The sequence below is a fragment of the Somniosus microcephalus genome, chromosome 7 (genome assembly GCF_052327205.1).
Source record: "Somniosus microcephalus isolate GS21.2 chromosome 7, FLI_Smic_1.0, whole genome shotgun sequence".
NCBI classification, from domain to species: Eukaryota; Metazoa; Chordata; class Chondrichthyes; order Squaliformes; family Somniosidae; genus Somniosus; species Somniosus microcephalus.
Window position 1 is genome coordinate 202,716,991 of NC_140993.1, and position 15,626 is coordinate 202,732,616.

Sequence of the window (15,626 nt, forward strand, 5' to 3'; positions counted from 1 at the left end):
ATATGTTATAGATCTGTATTATGGAGTCTGCTAACCGACTGTGTGCTCCTGGAGTAGAGCCTTGTCCACTGGGAACATGTATTGGGAAATCATGCAGGGATAGTCCATGACTTTTCATTCATAATGGCTGGAAATTTATGGCTACATGCATGCAATTTCTGTGTCACATGCTCCTGGAAGGTGAGCCTCTGTGCAGGGAACACACAGCTGGAAAATTTACCTTTCTATGTCTATCTTTAAACAAGTATAAGATGAATCTATACTCAAATAAACTCATTTGGGCTCTCGTCGAGATCAATGCAATTAAACAAAGTGTGAACATGCATTCATATACAATCTTATTAAGTCCTCAGGACATCCAAAAGCCTTTAACAATAAATGGATTACTGTTTAACGTGCAAGATACAACAAACAGTAAACAAATGTTGTTGGCTGAGGGAGGAATGTTGGCCGGGACAGCAGGAGAACTCCCTGCTCTTCTTCAGATAATGCCCTGGAGTCTTTAACATCCATTTGAAGCCTTGGTTTAACATCTCACCTGAAAGATGGCATTTCCGACAGTGCAGTACTCACTCCCTCAGGACTGCCAACCTAGATTATGCGCTCAAGTCTGTAACTGGGGCTTGAACTCACGACCTTCTAGCCCAGAAGCATGAGGGTTACCAACTGAGCCCAACCAACACTGAAAAATACCAATAAGCTGATTTTCTTTTGAACAGAGGAGTCTTTTATTGTAGTTTCTATGTGCACCACTAATATTTATTAGTAGATTCACAAAAAACAACTATCCAGTAAAAGAAAGGGTTTGGTCACAAAACCAAGGCCCAAACCATTCATTAAATGTGTACTGATCTTTACTTACAAGCCTGTGTTGTGGACCAGGTGGACCAGGTGGACCAGGAGGACCTGGTGAACTGGAAAACCCAGGGTCGCCCTGAGGGGAGAGAAAGATAATAATCTACCGCAACATAAAATATAGTAGTAGCTGAGGAATCAAAGTCTACAGGAGGGATAGTTACCTAACAGCTCACTAGTAGCACAATATCTTTCCACCTGGAATCCTTACTGCATTTAACTTCGCATGCACGTGAAACATTTCTCTGAACCACTGCATGGTTAGGAAACTAGCTGCTTAGACTGTAACTGTGTTTAATTAGGATTAAAGTACGTTTTTGCCTCTTTGGTGAAATAGCATTCGTTGTAAATTTAAGTCCATTTGCTCTGCATATTATTTATTTGAGGAACCTTTTAACTGAAGCAGAGATTTTATATAATACATCTTTGCTCTAAGTATTTCATATGACTGTTGATGGAGATAGGGTCTGAGGACGGCCAGGTTGCTGGGAAAGGGAGGTGAGGTACCCTGGCCAACAGTCGGTGAAAAATCACATCATCTGTGCGGAGCATTGTAAGGAAAGGATTAATCAGACTGTCCTGAAGTCTGCTAATGTTACACTACTATTGATTTCTCTTTACATTGTTAGTAACATTAACCTTTAGCCTTTGCCTGTTAAGCAGGGAAGTTTAAGACAATTTAAAGTACCATTGGGTTATTGAACCAGGGCTGACCTTAAAGCAATGGTCAGTTTATTCACTTACATGGAGTTACATAGAATGGACAGTGTAGAAACAGGCCATTCAGCCCAACAGGTCTATCCCGGTGTTTATGCTCCACACGAGCCTCGTCCTACCCCTCTTCATCAAACACTATCAGCATAACCTTCTAGTCCTTTCTCCCGCATGTGTTTAGCTAGCTTCCCCTTAAATACATCTTCGCTATTCACCTCAACTTCAGTAAACAAATTAAAAGACATGCCAGTGAACACTGATTCATATATTTCAGAGAACATTTTATTTAAGTGCAGGAAAAACAGGTGGTTCTGCAAAAGGAAAACATCTGAGTGTACACCATTCTTTTTAACTGGTGTTTCTGTAGAAGCTGGAAATTGGTATGGAATGATGCTGAATCAAAGACAGACTTAAAATTAAAAGTTTAACTTAGTGGAATAGCAATTATACGTAACAAGAGTGAAACTATCGATATGATAACAAAGTACTATGGAACTATGGAAAAAGAATTTGTTAAAACTAAAGTTATTGATAAATCAATTAAATTCTCCTTATATGGAATTGTATTTTAATTGTCATACAATTATGTAATGCAGAAACATGGATTGTCACGTGGAAGGAGTAAGAGAAATGTATTAAAAAAGGGTGTTTATAATATGTAGTTGGATTCATAAAGGCCTATGGTACTGAGCTCTGAACTGTAATGCATTTGAATACTTAATAACTATGTGATACCTGGTGTTCAATGTATAAGAAGCTTATTGATTTGAGGAGTAAATTATAAATAATAACCCCTATCCTCTAACGCCATGTCAATAGTTAGGTTCCTGGGACTTAATTGGTTGAGCAGAACTGTCCTTTGGGATCAGTTTCCTAGACAATCAGAGCCAAAGTAACCAATGGGCTCTGTCAGACCCGCAGAGGCAAAAGGGCCCAACCCACAGGGTCACTAAGCAGTTATAGGGCTGCAACATTAAGGCCTGAACCTCCAATCTGTGCTTCCTTTTAGTGAAGCTCTGTGTCAGGAGTGAGGCCTCATTGAATTTAACCTAAATTCAGAAAAATAGCCAAAATATTCAATAAGTTATATATTGGTTAGAAAAACTATAAAGTTAAATTAATAATAAAATGACGGGGACAAAGAGATAGAAAGGGAGATAAAGGGAGAGCGCAAGAAAAATGTTGAAATTAATGCTTTAAATTGTTCTTAGTGTTTATTCTAATTGTAACAGGTTAATATTAGAGTAGCAGCCTACTCCTGTCATTACAATAGCTTTATCACTGTCATGTCCTAGCTTGTGAACTGAGAATGTTAACAATTGTCTAGAACAGGCACGCCAATTCCCCCACAGCTGTTGGTAGTTTAAGGGTTAATGCAGGATTTTTACTATTTGATATGTGTTCAGCAGCATAAAAACATAAGAAATAGGAGCAGGAGTAGGCCATTTGGCCCTTCGAGCCTGCTCCACCATTCAATAATATCATGGCTGATCTTCTACCTCATCTCCACTTTCCTGAACTATCCCCATATCCCTTGATTCCCTTAATATTCAAAAATCTATCGATCTCTGTCTTGAATATACTCAACGACTGAGCCTCCACAGCCCTCTGGGGTAGAGAATTCCAAAGATTCACCACCCTCTGAGTGAAGACATTTCTCCTCATCTCAGTCCTAAATGGCCGACCCCTTATTCTGAGACTGTGACCCCTAGTTCGAGGCAGAAAGCCAAGGAAGAGGTTTGCCTTGGATTTGACACACTGGGTGGTTTAATTTGATCAAGGCACTTCATAGTCATTGTTACTCTGATTTTTTTTCTCTTTTGTTCCTTCTACGATTAAAATACACCATCTTACACACTCTTCCTCCACTTGACATTCTCACAGTAGTGGTGGTTATGTTACTAGACAAATAATCTAGAACAAGACCTTTCAACCGGAGGTCAGGGGTCCGCAATAGCGTGGCGGGGGGTGGGGGTTGGTGCAGGAGGGAGAGAAGGAGCTGTCATTGTCCCCGCGCCATTTGCAAAGGCTCCACTCGCTGTCTGCCTCCTCCCCCGCGACAGCGACGCCGCTTTAGCCTGGGCTTCTATCCGCAACATGCCGCTGAAGCCGAGCCACACGGTGGGGGCCAGCCTGCTCTACGCCTCCCTCACTCACTCACTATTGGCCGCCCGCGCCCTCCCTGGCTGTTGTGTCAGTTATTGTGAGGGGACGCAGCGCCACCGGGACATCACTAACCACCACCAACAGCATCTCTCCTGCTGTGGCCGGTGGTGGAGAGGAGAACCCCTGATCTAGAGAACGGAATCCAAATCCCACTATATCAGCTTGAAAATTTGAATTCACTTTCACTTTGCTGGTACCAGCAACGGCCATGAAGCTGTTGTAAAAACCCACTGGTTCACTACTATCCTTTAGGGAAGGAAACCTGCCGTCCTTACCTGGTCTGGCCTATGTGACTCCAGTTTCACACCAATGTCATTGACTTGTAACTGCCCTGAAGTGGCCTAGCAAGCCACTCAGTTGTATCAAACTGCTACCAGCAGTTCAAGAAGAAGGCCCATCACCAGCTTCTCAGGGAAACTAAATGCTGGCATCCTCATCCCGAGAATTATTTTTTATAACATCTCCCGCTCTTATCCTAGGACAGCAAAACTGTGGAATGTCTTATCTCCATCAGCCGTTCCTTCCTCCTACAACATGCAGTTTTACAAAACCCGACTGACATCACTACCTCCAGGGTTATCCTTTCTTCTCTTTTATCCTCCTCATCTTTGGTCATGTCCTTCCCTGTATACCTTGGTCCTTCATTGAGGTTTCACAACAAAAATAACTCCTGGACATACCTTCTCTCCTTTGAGGCCTAGATCGCCTGCCGTTCCTTTAAATCCCTGAGATCCTTGTTTACCCTGAATTTAAATGTAAAAAGAACATGTATTTAAAAAACACATAAATATTTATTTACTTTATATTAGTAAACAAAATCATTGAAGAGGAACTTCAAAAAGGACTCCTATCAATCACTGACTTGATCAAAATCCAAAATGCTGATTATAATGAAGTATATACACATCACTCCACGATACTGGGAGAATTGCAAACATCAGTCTTTTATGTGCACAAAAGCAAAATACTGCGGATGCTGGAAATCTGCAATAAAACAGGAAATGCTGGAAATACCAGTTCTGACGAAGGGTCATCGACCTGCAACGTTAACTCTGTTTTTCTCTCCACAGATGCTGCCTGACCTGCTGAGTTTTTCCAGCATTTTCAGTCTTTTATGTGTCACAGTTTAACAGAAATCCACAAAGAAACCGTCGCTGTATCTGCTATATTCCTCATTCTTACTATGAGTTAATCAGGAAATGTGGTGATTTTTGCTGTCTTTGGGCTTAAGCCATTGGTTCCTCATATGATAGATGTTGCACATTGGTTGTGTGGTCAAGGGAGAACAAGGGAGTTTGGCTTCATTTTGCATAGAGGGTGATAATATGTTTGAGATTGTCACAAACTCTTAAACTAATGGATACAGGCTCAAATTTATACAAGGGAAAGTGCACAGACTGTTTAGGTTTACCGACTTTACACAGAGGGTGGTGAATGTGAGGAATGGGACTGCCCTAGGGGGTAGACAGAGTGGGAAAATGAAGGGAGAGTTGGATAGATGTTTGAGGGATGTGGGCGATTGAGGGGGATTAATTTTTTAGACAGGCCAGACAGACTGGAGAGTGTTTTCCAGCCATGTATTTTTTTAAATATATGTTCCTATGGATGTTGGTGCTGGAAATGGAACAATTTTCTACTTTTATCACCCAGTGTCAGCATAAGACATTTCCAGGTCAGGTCACTGGCCAACATTTATACCTTCCACAAACTCCATCTCACAAGGATACTATTTGCTCCAGCTATCTCCTTTGAGTCTCTGAATGAGACTACCAACTTAGCGCCAATTAATGATGAATTATGTGCAGTGGCGGGGCTGGCGATAATGCTTGCCAAACTCATTGCATAATCGCAGTCATCAAAGAGAGGAGAATTCCAACCCATCAGCCGCTGCTGCAATTGCAGCCAGCTCCCAGAGGTGAAAGGGCCTTGTGTTAACACACTCTTCAAACCCATTCTCTCATTTTTAAGACACTTTCATTTTCCACAATCAAGGCTTTTCATAGATAGCATAGTTTACAAATCTGTTTGGCTTTGATTCCATAATATATGTTCCTCCAAATTGTGGGGCAAGAATTAGCATCTCAAAACCAGAGATAATTGCACGGTAGGAATTGTACACATAGCTGAACTCACTGTCTCTCAATGAGTCCAGGAATTCTGTCAAGTAGGGCAGATCCACAGCCTGTAAATATCACGATGTATGATTCAGTAATACAAGTGAAAGAGCTGCCAACAATCGCACCTGACCTTGCTTTATGAGTAGATAGGGCAGACATTTAAGCTGAGTGGGCAAGTGGGAGGCAAGTTGTGGTTTCCAAGGCAATTTAATTTCTATTTTGATCAGCTTCTGTGTAAAATCATAGAATCAGGACAATTGGAGGCCATTCAACTTATCCCGACTGTGGCAGCTTCCTGAAAGAGCAATTCATTTAGTCCCACTCCCCTGCGCTTTTAAAAATGTTCTTTTTCAAATATAAATTCACTTCCTTTTTAAAATTTATTATGGATTCTGCTTTTGCCGCTGTTTCTGGCAAGGCTTTCTAGGGTAGATTTTAACTTTCACCATCAGGCGGGAAAACGGTAGTAGCAAATTGGCTGCCTGTTAGAGACCCCGCCCAATTTTGCTTTCTGTTAACTTCAATGGAAATATAAAAATAGAAATTCTCCTAACTTCTCCCTTTGTTCTTTTAGTGATGCTATAAAAGGTAAGTGGTTTAATAGCTAATGTACATATGGTCCATGTAGTAACCTGGGAGGTTATGAGTAACCTGATCCACCAGGTGGTGCTGTGGCAATTGCTCTCCTGAGTTAAGTCTGGTCTGTACTGGTTGTACTCTTTGTTTTTGCTGCCTCATGGCAGAAGCTTTTATGTGCAAGGGTTGATTAAACCATGTTACGGAGTTAACCTGTGTCTGTCTCCATCTATGGCCAGCTCAAGATACCACATATGGCGACGAGAATAAAGGACGGAAGAGTTTTGGAGTATTCGGAAGAGGTGCTCGGGTTGGTTAGCAAACTAGTCGGAAAAGCACGAGGCTAGGCCGCGGGAGTCGAAACGGAGTTTGATTTTTTGGCTGAAGTGACCGGACTCCAAGGATGGCAGGAACGGTAGGCTCCGTGGCACCTTTTGACAGCAAGTCGCAGTCTTGGGAGGAGTATATTGAAATACTGAGCCATTTCTTTATGGCAAACGAGGTGGACAGTGCTGAAAAGAAAAGGGCCATTTTACTGAGTTGTGTGGGAGCGCAAACCTATACACGGATGAGGAATCTGCTGAGCCTGGAGCGGCCAGGAGAAAAATCTTTTGACGAGTTGGTGAGTCTACTAAAGAATCATTTCAATCCGAAACCTAGTGAAATAGTACAGAGATGGAAATTCAATTCGAGGATTAGGAGGCCGGAAGAAAGCGTTACCGAGTATGTGGAGGAGCTTCGGAAGCTCGCACAGGACTGTAATTTTGGAAATGCGCTCACAGTCATGTTAAGGGACAGACTAGTATGCGGAGTTAACGACGACAGTATACAGCAAAGGTTGCTGTCAGAAGAAGGATTAACGTTTGAGACGGCACTTAAAAAAGCACAAGCCATGGAGATGGCTAACAAGGACATTAAGGACTTAAACAGTATGAGCAAGGAGAAATGGAGTAAACCAGGGGGAGGAGCTGTTTTCAAGATGGAAGCTGGCGCGAAAAGTCCACCAGTCGGGGTTGGGGATTGCTACCGATGTGGCGGGACGAGCCATTATGCAAAGGACTGCAGGTTTGCAAAGGCAAAGTGCCACAATTGTGGAAAAATAGGGCACTTAAAGAAAGTCTGCAAAAGGGCAGTGAGTGAGAGAAGCAGTGCTAAAGGGGCAAAGCATGCAAAAGGGGGGAGGGAGAAGTACACAAAGCGGGCAAATTACATACAAGAGGAGGAAGAGTCTAGTGAGTCTAGTGAGGAGGTTTTCACTGTATACAGTATAGACACTTCAAGGACCAACGTACCCCCTCTCACTCAGTATTTGATAGTGAACGGAGGTCAAGTAAAGTTTGAGATTGACACCGGATGTAGTGTAACCATAATGTCGCAGACTGAGTACGCCAAGCTATGGGGGGAAGCAAAAGTACCAGAGCTAGGTACATGCCCCATTAGTCTCAAAACCTACACAGGACAGAAGGTGGACATTTTGGGGGCAGCCGAAGTACAAGTGGAACACAAAGGAGTCACCAAAGAGCTTACGGTGGTAGTGGTAGCAGGGTCAGGGCCAAACCTGTTAGGGCGAGGGTGGATCAGTGAGTTGAGTGTGTACTGGCAGGCAATGAATAAAATGGAGGACAGTACAGAGGCACTGCAAGAAGTGCTGATGAAGCATGAGTTAGTGTTCAAGGATGAACTGGGCACCTTAAGGGGAGCCACAGCCAAGATTCATGTAGCCAGTGATGCCACGCCTCGTTTCTTTAAACCAAGGTCGGTACCTTTTGCAATGAAAACCAAGGTTGAGGCGGAACTAGATCGCCTGCTAAGGGACAAAGTAATAGAACCAGTGAAATTTTCAGACTGGGCGGCACCAATAGTCCCGGTATTGAAGCCCGACGGTAACGTAAGGGTGTGTGGTGACTATAAGTTAACAGTGAACAGAGTATCATCACTGGAACAGTACCCCATTCCAAGAATGGAGGACATGTTAACATCGCTCGCTGGGGGAGAAAGATTCAGCAAACTGGACATGAGTCATGCATATCAGCAGATATTGCGAGATGAAGAATCAAAAAAGTTTGTCACAGTGAACACGCACAAGGGGCTGTTCACGTATGCCAGGTTACCATTTGGTGTCAGTTCTAGCCCAGCAATATTCCAACGGACTATGGAGGGCATTCTGCAGGGCATTCCAAAGGTGGCCGTGTACTTAGATGATATTCTGCTAACAGGAAGTGATGATCAGGATCACTTAAAAACACTGGACAAAGTGCTACAGCGGCTGGAAGAGGCGGGGCTACGCCTGAAACAGAGTAAGTGTAGTTTCATGGAGAAGGAAGTTACATTCCTGGGACATCGGGTGGATGCCACAGGCCTCCATCCATTACCAGGGAAAGTGCGGGCAGTGCAGGATGCACCTGCACCCACCTCAGTGACTGAACTGAGAGCCTCTCTAGGGCTCCTGAATTATTATAACCGGTTTCTTCCAAAGTTATCGATGCTGCTGGCACCCCTGCACAAACTGCTGAGAAAGGAGGAGCCATGGCGTTGGGGGCCAGAGCAAGCGAAAGCGTTTCAGCAGTCAAAGGAGCTACTTCAGTCCAGCAGGGTGTTGGTGCATTACGACGAGAAGAAGGAGCTGATAATGTCCTGCGACGCATCACCCTATGGAGTGGGGGCAGTGTTGGCCCACCGCATGCCAGATGGAGCAGAAAGGCCCATCGGGTTTGTTTCACGCACGCTCACAGCTGCGGAAAAGAACTATTCACAGCTTGATAAAGAGGGGTTGGCCATTATATTTGGAGTAAAGAAATTCCATAAGTACATATATGGGAGGAAGTTTGTAATCAGTACTGACCACAAGCCTCTTATTAGCTTACTGAATGAGATGAAAGCAGTGCCTCAAATGGCATCACAGAGAATAATGAGATGGGCAGTAATACTAAGAGCCTATGAATATGTGATCACGTACAGAGCCGGCAAAGAAAACGGGAACGCGGATGCTCTCAGCCGCCTGCCCCTCTCAAAATCTCCTCGCAGTACCTCCCTTGAGGAGCACGTCCTGATGCTGGATCAGGAGATCAGTCCCCTGATGACTTCAGTGCAAATCCAGGGCTGGACAGCCAAGGACCCCGTTCTGTCAAGGGTCCGTGAGTATGTGTTGAAAGGCTGGCCAGATCACCGTGAGGGACCGGAGTTCGCGCCGTACAGACAGAGACAGCACGAGCTCAGTGTCCAAGATGGATGTGTGCTATGGGGAGCACGCATCATAGTCCCAGAGCAGGGACGCTCTACTTTGATGGAACAGTTGCATCAATCGCACCCAGGAATGACTAGAATGAAAGGACTGGCTAGGAGCTACCTGTGGTGGCCTAACTTGGATGCTGAAATTGAGTCAAAGGTAAAGTCATGCACTATATGTCAGGAACAGAGGAAAGCGCCTGCCGGGGCACCACTCCATCCCTGGGAGTGGCCCAGCAAACCCTGGAGGAGAATTCACATAGACTATGCGGGACCTTTTATGGGCAAAATGTTTTTGGCGCTGGTTGACGCTCACTCAAAGTGGATCGACGTTTATCCAGTGAGCTCTGCAACGACTGACGCCACACTGAATTGTCTCAGGAACAGCTTCAGCTCGCATGGTATTCCAGAAATGATTGTATCCGACAATGCACAGTGTTTTGTTAGTGAAGGGAGCAAAGAATTCATGGTAAGGAGTGGAATCACACATGTCACCTCGGCTCCATATCACCCAGCCTCAAATGGGTTAGCCAAGCGAGCCGTGCAGACTTTTAAGGAGCTCATGAGGAAGAGCTCAGGTGACACCCTGGAGACCAAGCTCAATAGAGCCTTGTTTAGTTATCGTATAACACCCCAAGCTACCACGGGGCTTTCTCCGGCTGAGTTGATGATGGGGAGAAAGTTGCGGTGCATGTTAGACCTGATACACCCAGATCTCAAAAGCAAGGTTGAGACAAAACAAACAAACCAAAAAGCGTACCATGACAAACATACTAGAGCTCGCCATTTTGCCATAGGGGACTCTGTATACACCCGGAACTTCAGTTATGGACCTAAATGGATACCAGGACTAATCCAGGACATTACAGGACCTGTGTCGTACTCCGTGTTACTAGGGGATGGTCGAGGGGTTTGTCGGCATGTGGATCAGCTTTTCAGCCGGCAGCAGGGGGAACTGCCTCAGATGGAACAAAGGGCAGTAGAGGAGGCTGTTCCAGGACCCAGCACGGCTTATAAGGTGCCAGTGGACACTGGTACTGCCAGGCCACAGCGGGACAGAGTAAAACCAACATCAGAGACTACTCCAATCTCAAGTGCGAATGAATCTGAGAATCCACCACAAGTGGAATTAAGACGTTCACAAAGGATTCGCAAGCAACCAGAAAGACTTATACAAACCTGTTAAATTAGTCAGGGGTTAACCATGGTTAGAGCATACTGGTTAATTAAAACATAGTACCTAGTAAGGGTTATTGTTTAAGAATTGCATATGGCAATCTTAAGGGGGGAGGAGTGTAGTAACCTGGGAGGTTATGAGTAACCTGATCCACCAGGTGGTGCTGTGGCAATTGCTCTCCTGAGTTAAGTCTGATCTGTACTGTTGTACTCTTCGTTTTAAACCATGTTACGGAGTTAACCTGTGTCTGTCTCCATCTATGGCCAGCTCAAGATACCACAGTCCATGTGACATCCTGGACTGCTGGTTTTGATTGCGTGAGGAGAGGAATTTTCCAAACTTTTTTTATTCCCTTATCAACCCTGGGTTTCTCTGGGTTTTGCCACTCCCAGGATATTGCATGGCTGTGGAGTGGGGCGGGGTAGGAAGTGTCTAGTCATCATGCTCCAAGCATCATAATTTGGAACCCTTCTATCAAATCTCCTCTCAACCTTCTTTGTTCGAATGAAGAGACCGTCGGTTTCTCTCATCTCTCCTTATAACTAAAGTCTACCATCCCTGGTATCATTTTAATGAATCCCTTCTGTACCCTTTCTATGACCTTAACATCCTTCCTGAACCAGGGTGCCCAAAAACAGGGTAAACATTTTCAGCTTCCTTTGTCACTCCTTGTAGCTCTGGTGCCTAATCCCCGGTATTAGTTAAGTTTCCTTCCTCTGTACCTTCTCCAAAAGGATATTCCCACTGTAATATGTTGATTAGAATTAAGCACCGTTCTTCAGGTGGGACAAGCTCACCATCACCCCTGGCATTTATGTTCTATCCCTCTATCATAGGATTACATAGAATATACAGCACAGAAACAGGCCATTCAGTCCAACCAGTTCATGCCGCCGTTTATGCTCCACTCGAGCCTCCTCCCATCCTTCCTCATCTAACTATCACCATAACCCTCTATTCACTTCTCCCTCATATGCTTATCTAGCCTCCCCTTAAATGCATCTATACTATTCACTTCAACCACTCCCTGTGGTAGCGAGTTCCACATTCTCACCGCTCTCTGTGTAAAGAAGTTTCTTCTGAATTCCCTATTGGATTTCTTGGTGATTATCTTATATTGATGGCCTCTAGTTATGCTCTTTCCCCACAAGTGGAAACATTCTCTCTCTATCTGCTCTATCAAAACCTTTCATAATTTTAAATACCTCTATTAGGTCACTTCTTAGCCTTCTTTTTTCAAAAGAGACCCAGCCTGTTCATCCTTTCCTGATAGGTATAACCTCGCAGTTCTGGTATTGTCCTTGTAATTCTTTTTTGCACCTTCTCCAGTGCCTCTATATCCTTTCTATAATATGGCGACAAGAACTGTACGCAGTATTCCAAGTGTGGCCTAACCAAGTTTTAACTTCAGCCCAAACAGGAGGGAGGTCAGTGGTAAGTCCGCGGCACCCGCCCAAAAGCCACCGTCAGGAGGCCCGAGCCGTTTTCAGGTCTAAAATTGGTGGGCTGCTGCATGGAGCCACGTGACAAGTCGCGTTTGTTGGGAGGGAGAGTCGATCCTGAGTTGGAGGGCGATGGTGAGGCTCTGTAGTTTTGTGGGGCCTAGAGGAGCATTTCTGCTCTTCTGGGTCTCACAAAAATTCCCCATCTCAAAAAACTTCCTGTGTTGTTTTTGGAGCGGCTGCCAGCGGTCCTTTTACAATTAGGCCTATTGTGCATGGCGCACGCTTCTTTTTTTATTCGTTCATGGGATATGGGCGTCACTGGCAAGTCCAGCATTTATTGCCCATCCCTAATTGCTCTTAAGTAGGTGGTGGTGAGCCGTCTTCTTGAACCACTGCAGTCCATGAGGTGAAGATACTCCCACAGTGCTGTTTGGGAGGGAGTGCCAGGATTCTGACCCACCAACGATTAAGGAACGGCGATATATTTCCAAGTCAGGATGGTGTGTGACTTTGGAGGGGAACTTCATCCATTTACACACGAAAATGGCAATCGGAGTCCTTCAAACGGCATAGGACCTCAATTTGCATATTTAAACACCTTCCCATCTGTTTTGGGCGGGAGTGCTGGGTGGCCATTAAAAGGCCTGTCTGAAAATTGAATCAGGTGGACTTTGGGCATCAAAGGGGTGTCCAATGTACCCAGCCGATGTTTGTCCTCTGGTCGCCCATTTTACAAGTGAGACACAGGTGAGCAGCAGTTGAAAATCATAATATCTACTGAATTTTCCTTATCCACGACCTTTATTATCGCTTTGAAGACAACCAAATTCCCCAATATGTGGCTCTATCATGTGAACCGACTTAAATTAAACACTTACAGGCAAGCCATCTTTTCCAGGGCCACCCTGTAATGAGAAAGTACAGTTAGAAAAGGGTGCTAAAATAGATTATCAATCCTATTAAAAGTACACAAAATGTTTCTGTTAGGCCAGTGACACAGTGGTTATCTGCCTTACAGGTTTTGATCAAAGTTCAGATTTCAGCAGAGATTACAGTGAACATGCTGCTCCATAAATGCTTGGGTAGCAGATTGCTGGGGAGTTTTATTCCGGCTCGTTCATGTTTGAGTTGACCACACAAGAGTGCAGCCCCTATCAGTTGGCCAACATCCCCGTAGGCAGCCACAAGCCCCATGGCTGCTTCAAAGTAGCATTTGAAATGTGGCTGCAACATTGGCTTGACAGGCATTGGAGTACACTCGGACCCCGGACATATTTTTTTTTAGTCCAAGGTTAGTTAAACAAAGGAGTAAGCAGCACAGCTGCACTAAAATCCACCGTTAATTTACTCACTGGTTTACCATCTTTTCCTGGTGGACCTGGTGGGCATATTGGCCCTGGTGGGCCAGCTTCTACAGGATTAAGTTCTCTCAGTGTGGGCAGGCTGGGTGGTCCAGGCATTCCTGGTTCACCTTTGTCGCCCTTGAGTCCAGGCAATCCCAGTCCATTTTCACCCTGCAGATAAATCAACAAAAGCCACAGAAAGAGTCTTTAAATGGAATGATATTGTAAGTAACTTAAGACTGACCAGAAACAGCAGCAACTATAACTTAAAAGTTTGATAGACCAGTAGATTTACCATATTGTATTGTGTTGTACTGTTTAGTATCTTTGAATCATAGAGCTATAGAATGTGACAGCACAGGAACTGGCCATTCATCTCAGGGAGTGTGCACCAATGTTTTTCTCCACCCTGTCTAATCCTATGCTCCTGATTGCTCCTTATACCCTCTACTCTTTGTCTTTTTTTTCAGCTTCTAATTCCCTTTTAAAAGAAATTTTGGACTCAACAAAAGTTTGTGGCAGAGAATTCCACATTCTAACCAACCTCTGTGAGAAAGGTTTTTTGAAATCCCCTTTAATTCTTTGTGTGATTATCTTAAATTTGTGCCCTCTCATTACCAGCTTGTTGACCAACAGAAACAATCTAACAATATTTATCTCATTATTACGCTTTGTGACACAAAGTTTACTTTTTGTCCATGTAACTCGCACCAAGTCCCGGTCACCCATCACCCCTGTGCTCGCTGACCTACATTGGCTCCCGGTTAAACAACGTCTCGATTTCAAACTTCTCAGCCTTGTTTTCAAATCCCTCCATGGTCTCGCCCCTCCTTATCTCTGTAATCTCCTTCAGCCCCACAACCCCCTGAGATATCTGCACCTTCTAATTCTGCCCTCTTGAGCATCCCTGATTATAATCACTCAACCATTGGTGGCCGTGCCTTCTGTTACCTTGGCCCTAAGCTCTGGAATTCCCTGCCTAACCCTCTCTTCCTTGCTACCTCTGTTTCCTCCTTTAAGACGCTCCTTAAAACCTACCTCTGTGACAAAGGTTTGTGGCTTGGTGTCAAATTTTTGTCTTTTAATGCCCCTGTGAAGCGCCTACATTAAAAGCACTATATAAATAAAAGTTGTTGTTGTGTTGAATTTTTGACTTAGAATTTTTTATTGCTAGATACAGCGTGAAAGGGGTTAACACCAAAAAAGTATTCTTTTAAAGCCATGAGCTCAACAACAATCTTTAAGGTAGAAAAAAATGTTCCAAGTGGCTTCCCAGAGGTCTAAGGAAAAAAATGGACTCCGAGCCAAGGAAGGAGATAGATATTTTCAAGAGGCGGCTGACATTTTTTCTTCAAAACCGACCTTAACGGTTGCGCTAAAGGTTCCAATTTCTAGGCCCTAACCGACTGAAAGCATGGCCACCAATGGTGGGACGAAGGGAGGGAGGAATGCAAAAAAGGTCAGAATCAGAGGAATGGAGAGTTTGCGACGGGTTTTAGGGCTGGAGGAGATTGCAGAGATAGGGAGGGGTGAGGCCATGAAGGGATTTAAACACAAGGATGAGAATTTTAAACTTGAGGGGTCAGTGGATCGGGAGCCAATATAGGTCAGCGAGCACAGGGGTGATGGGTGAATGGGACTTGGTGCGAATTAGAATATGGGCAGCAGAGTTTTGGATGAGCTGAATGAGGTGGAAAATAGGAGGCTGGATAGGAGAGCATTGCAATAGCCGAGTCTGGGGTTAACACAATGAGGGTTTCAGGCAGGGGCAGAGGCCAGCGATGTTACAGCGATAGACGGAGGCGGTCTTTGTGATGGAGTTATGAGGTCAGAAGCTCAGCTCATGATTGAACAGTATGCTGGGATTGTGAACAGTATGGTTCAGCCTAAGATAGCAACCGGTGAGGGAAATGGAATTGGTTTCAAAGATATGGGGGTTGATTTTCAGTGTGCCGTGAGGCGGGCTTTTAGGCGTGCGGGGGGCTAAAATCCCGAATTCGAGGGTCCC

General features: G+C 44.5%; 1 protein-coding gene across 5 annotated transcripts in view; it reads right to left on the bottom strand.

Annotated features, from left to right (window-relative positions):
• LOC147115087 (collagen alpha-1(XV) chain-like) overlaps window positions 1-15,626 on the bottom strand; it is a 483,626-nt gene that overhangs the window by 151,928 nt on the left and 316,072 nt on the right. For all 5 annotated transcript variants that reach the window (XM_085993355.1, XM_085993353.1, XM_085993354.1 and 2 more), the window contains 4 exons: window positions 13,628-13,789; window positions 13,154-13,180; window positions 4,416-4,478; window positions 863-934 (listed from right to left, as the gene is read on the bottom strand). In XM_085993355.1, the coding sequence (XP_085849481.1) occupies window positions 863-934; window positions 4,416-4,478; window positions 13,154-13,180; window positions 13,628-13,789 (324 nt within the window). The remainder of the gene's footprint in view (window positions 1-862; window positions 935-4,415; window positions 4,479-13,153; window positions 13,181-13,627; window positions 13,790-15,626) is intronic.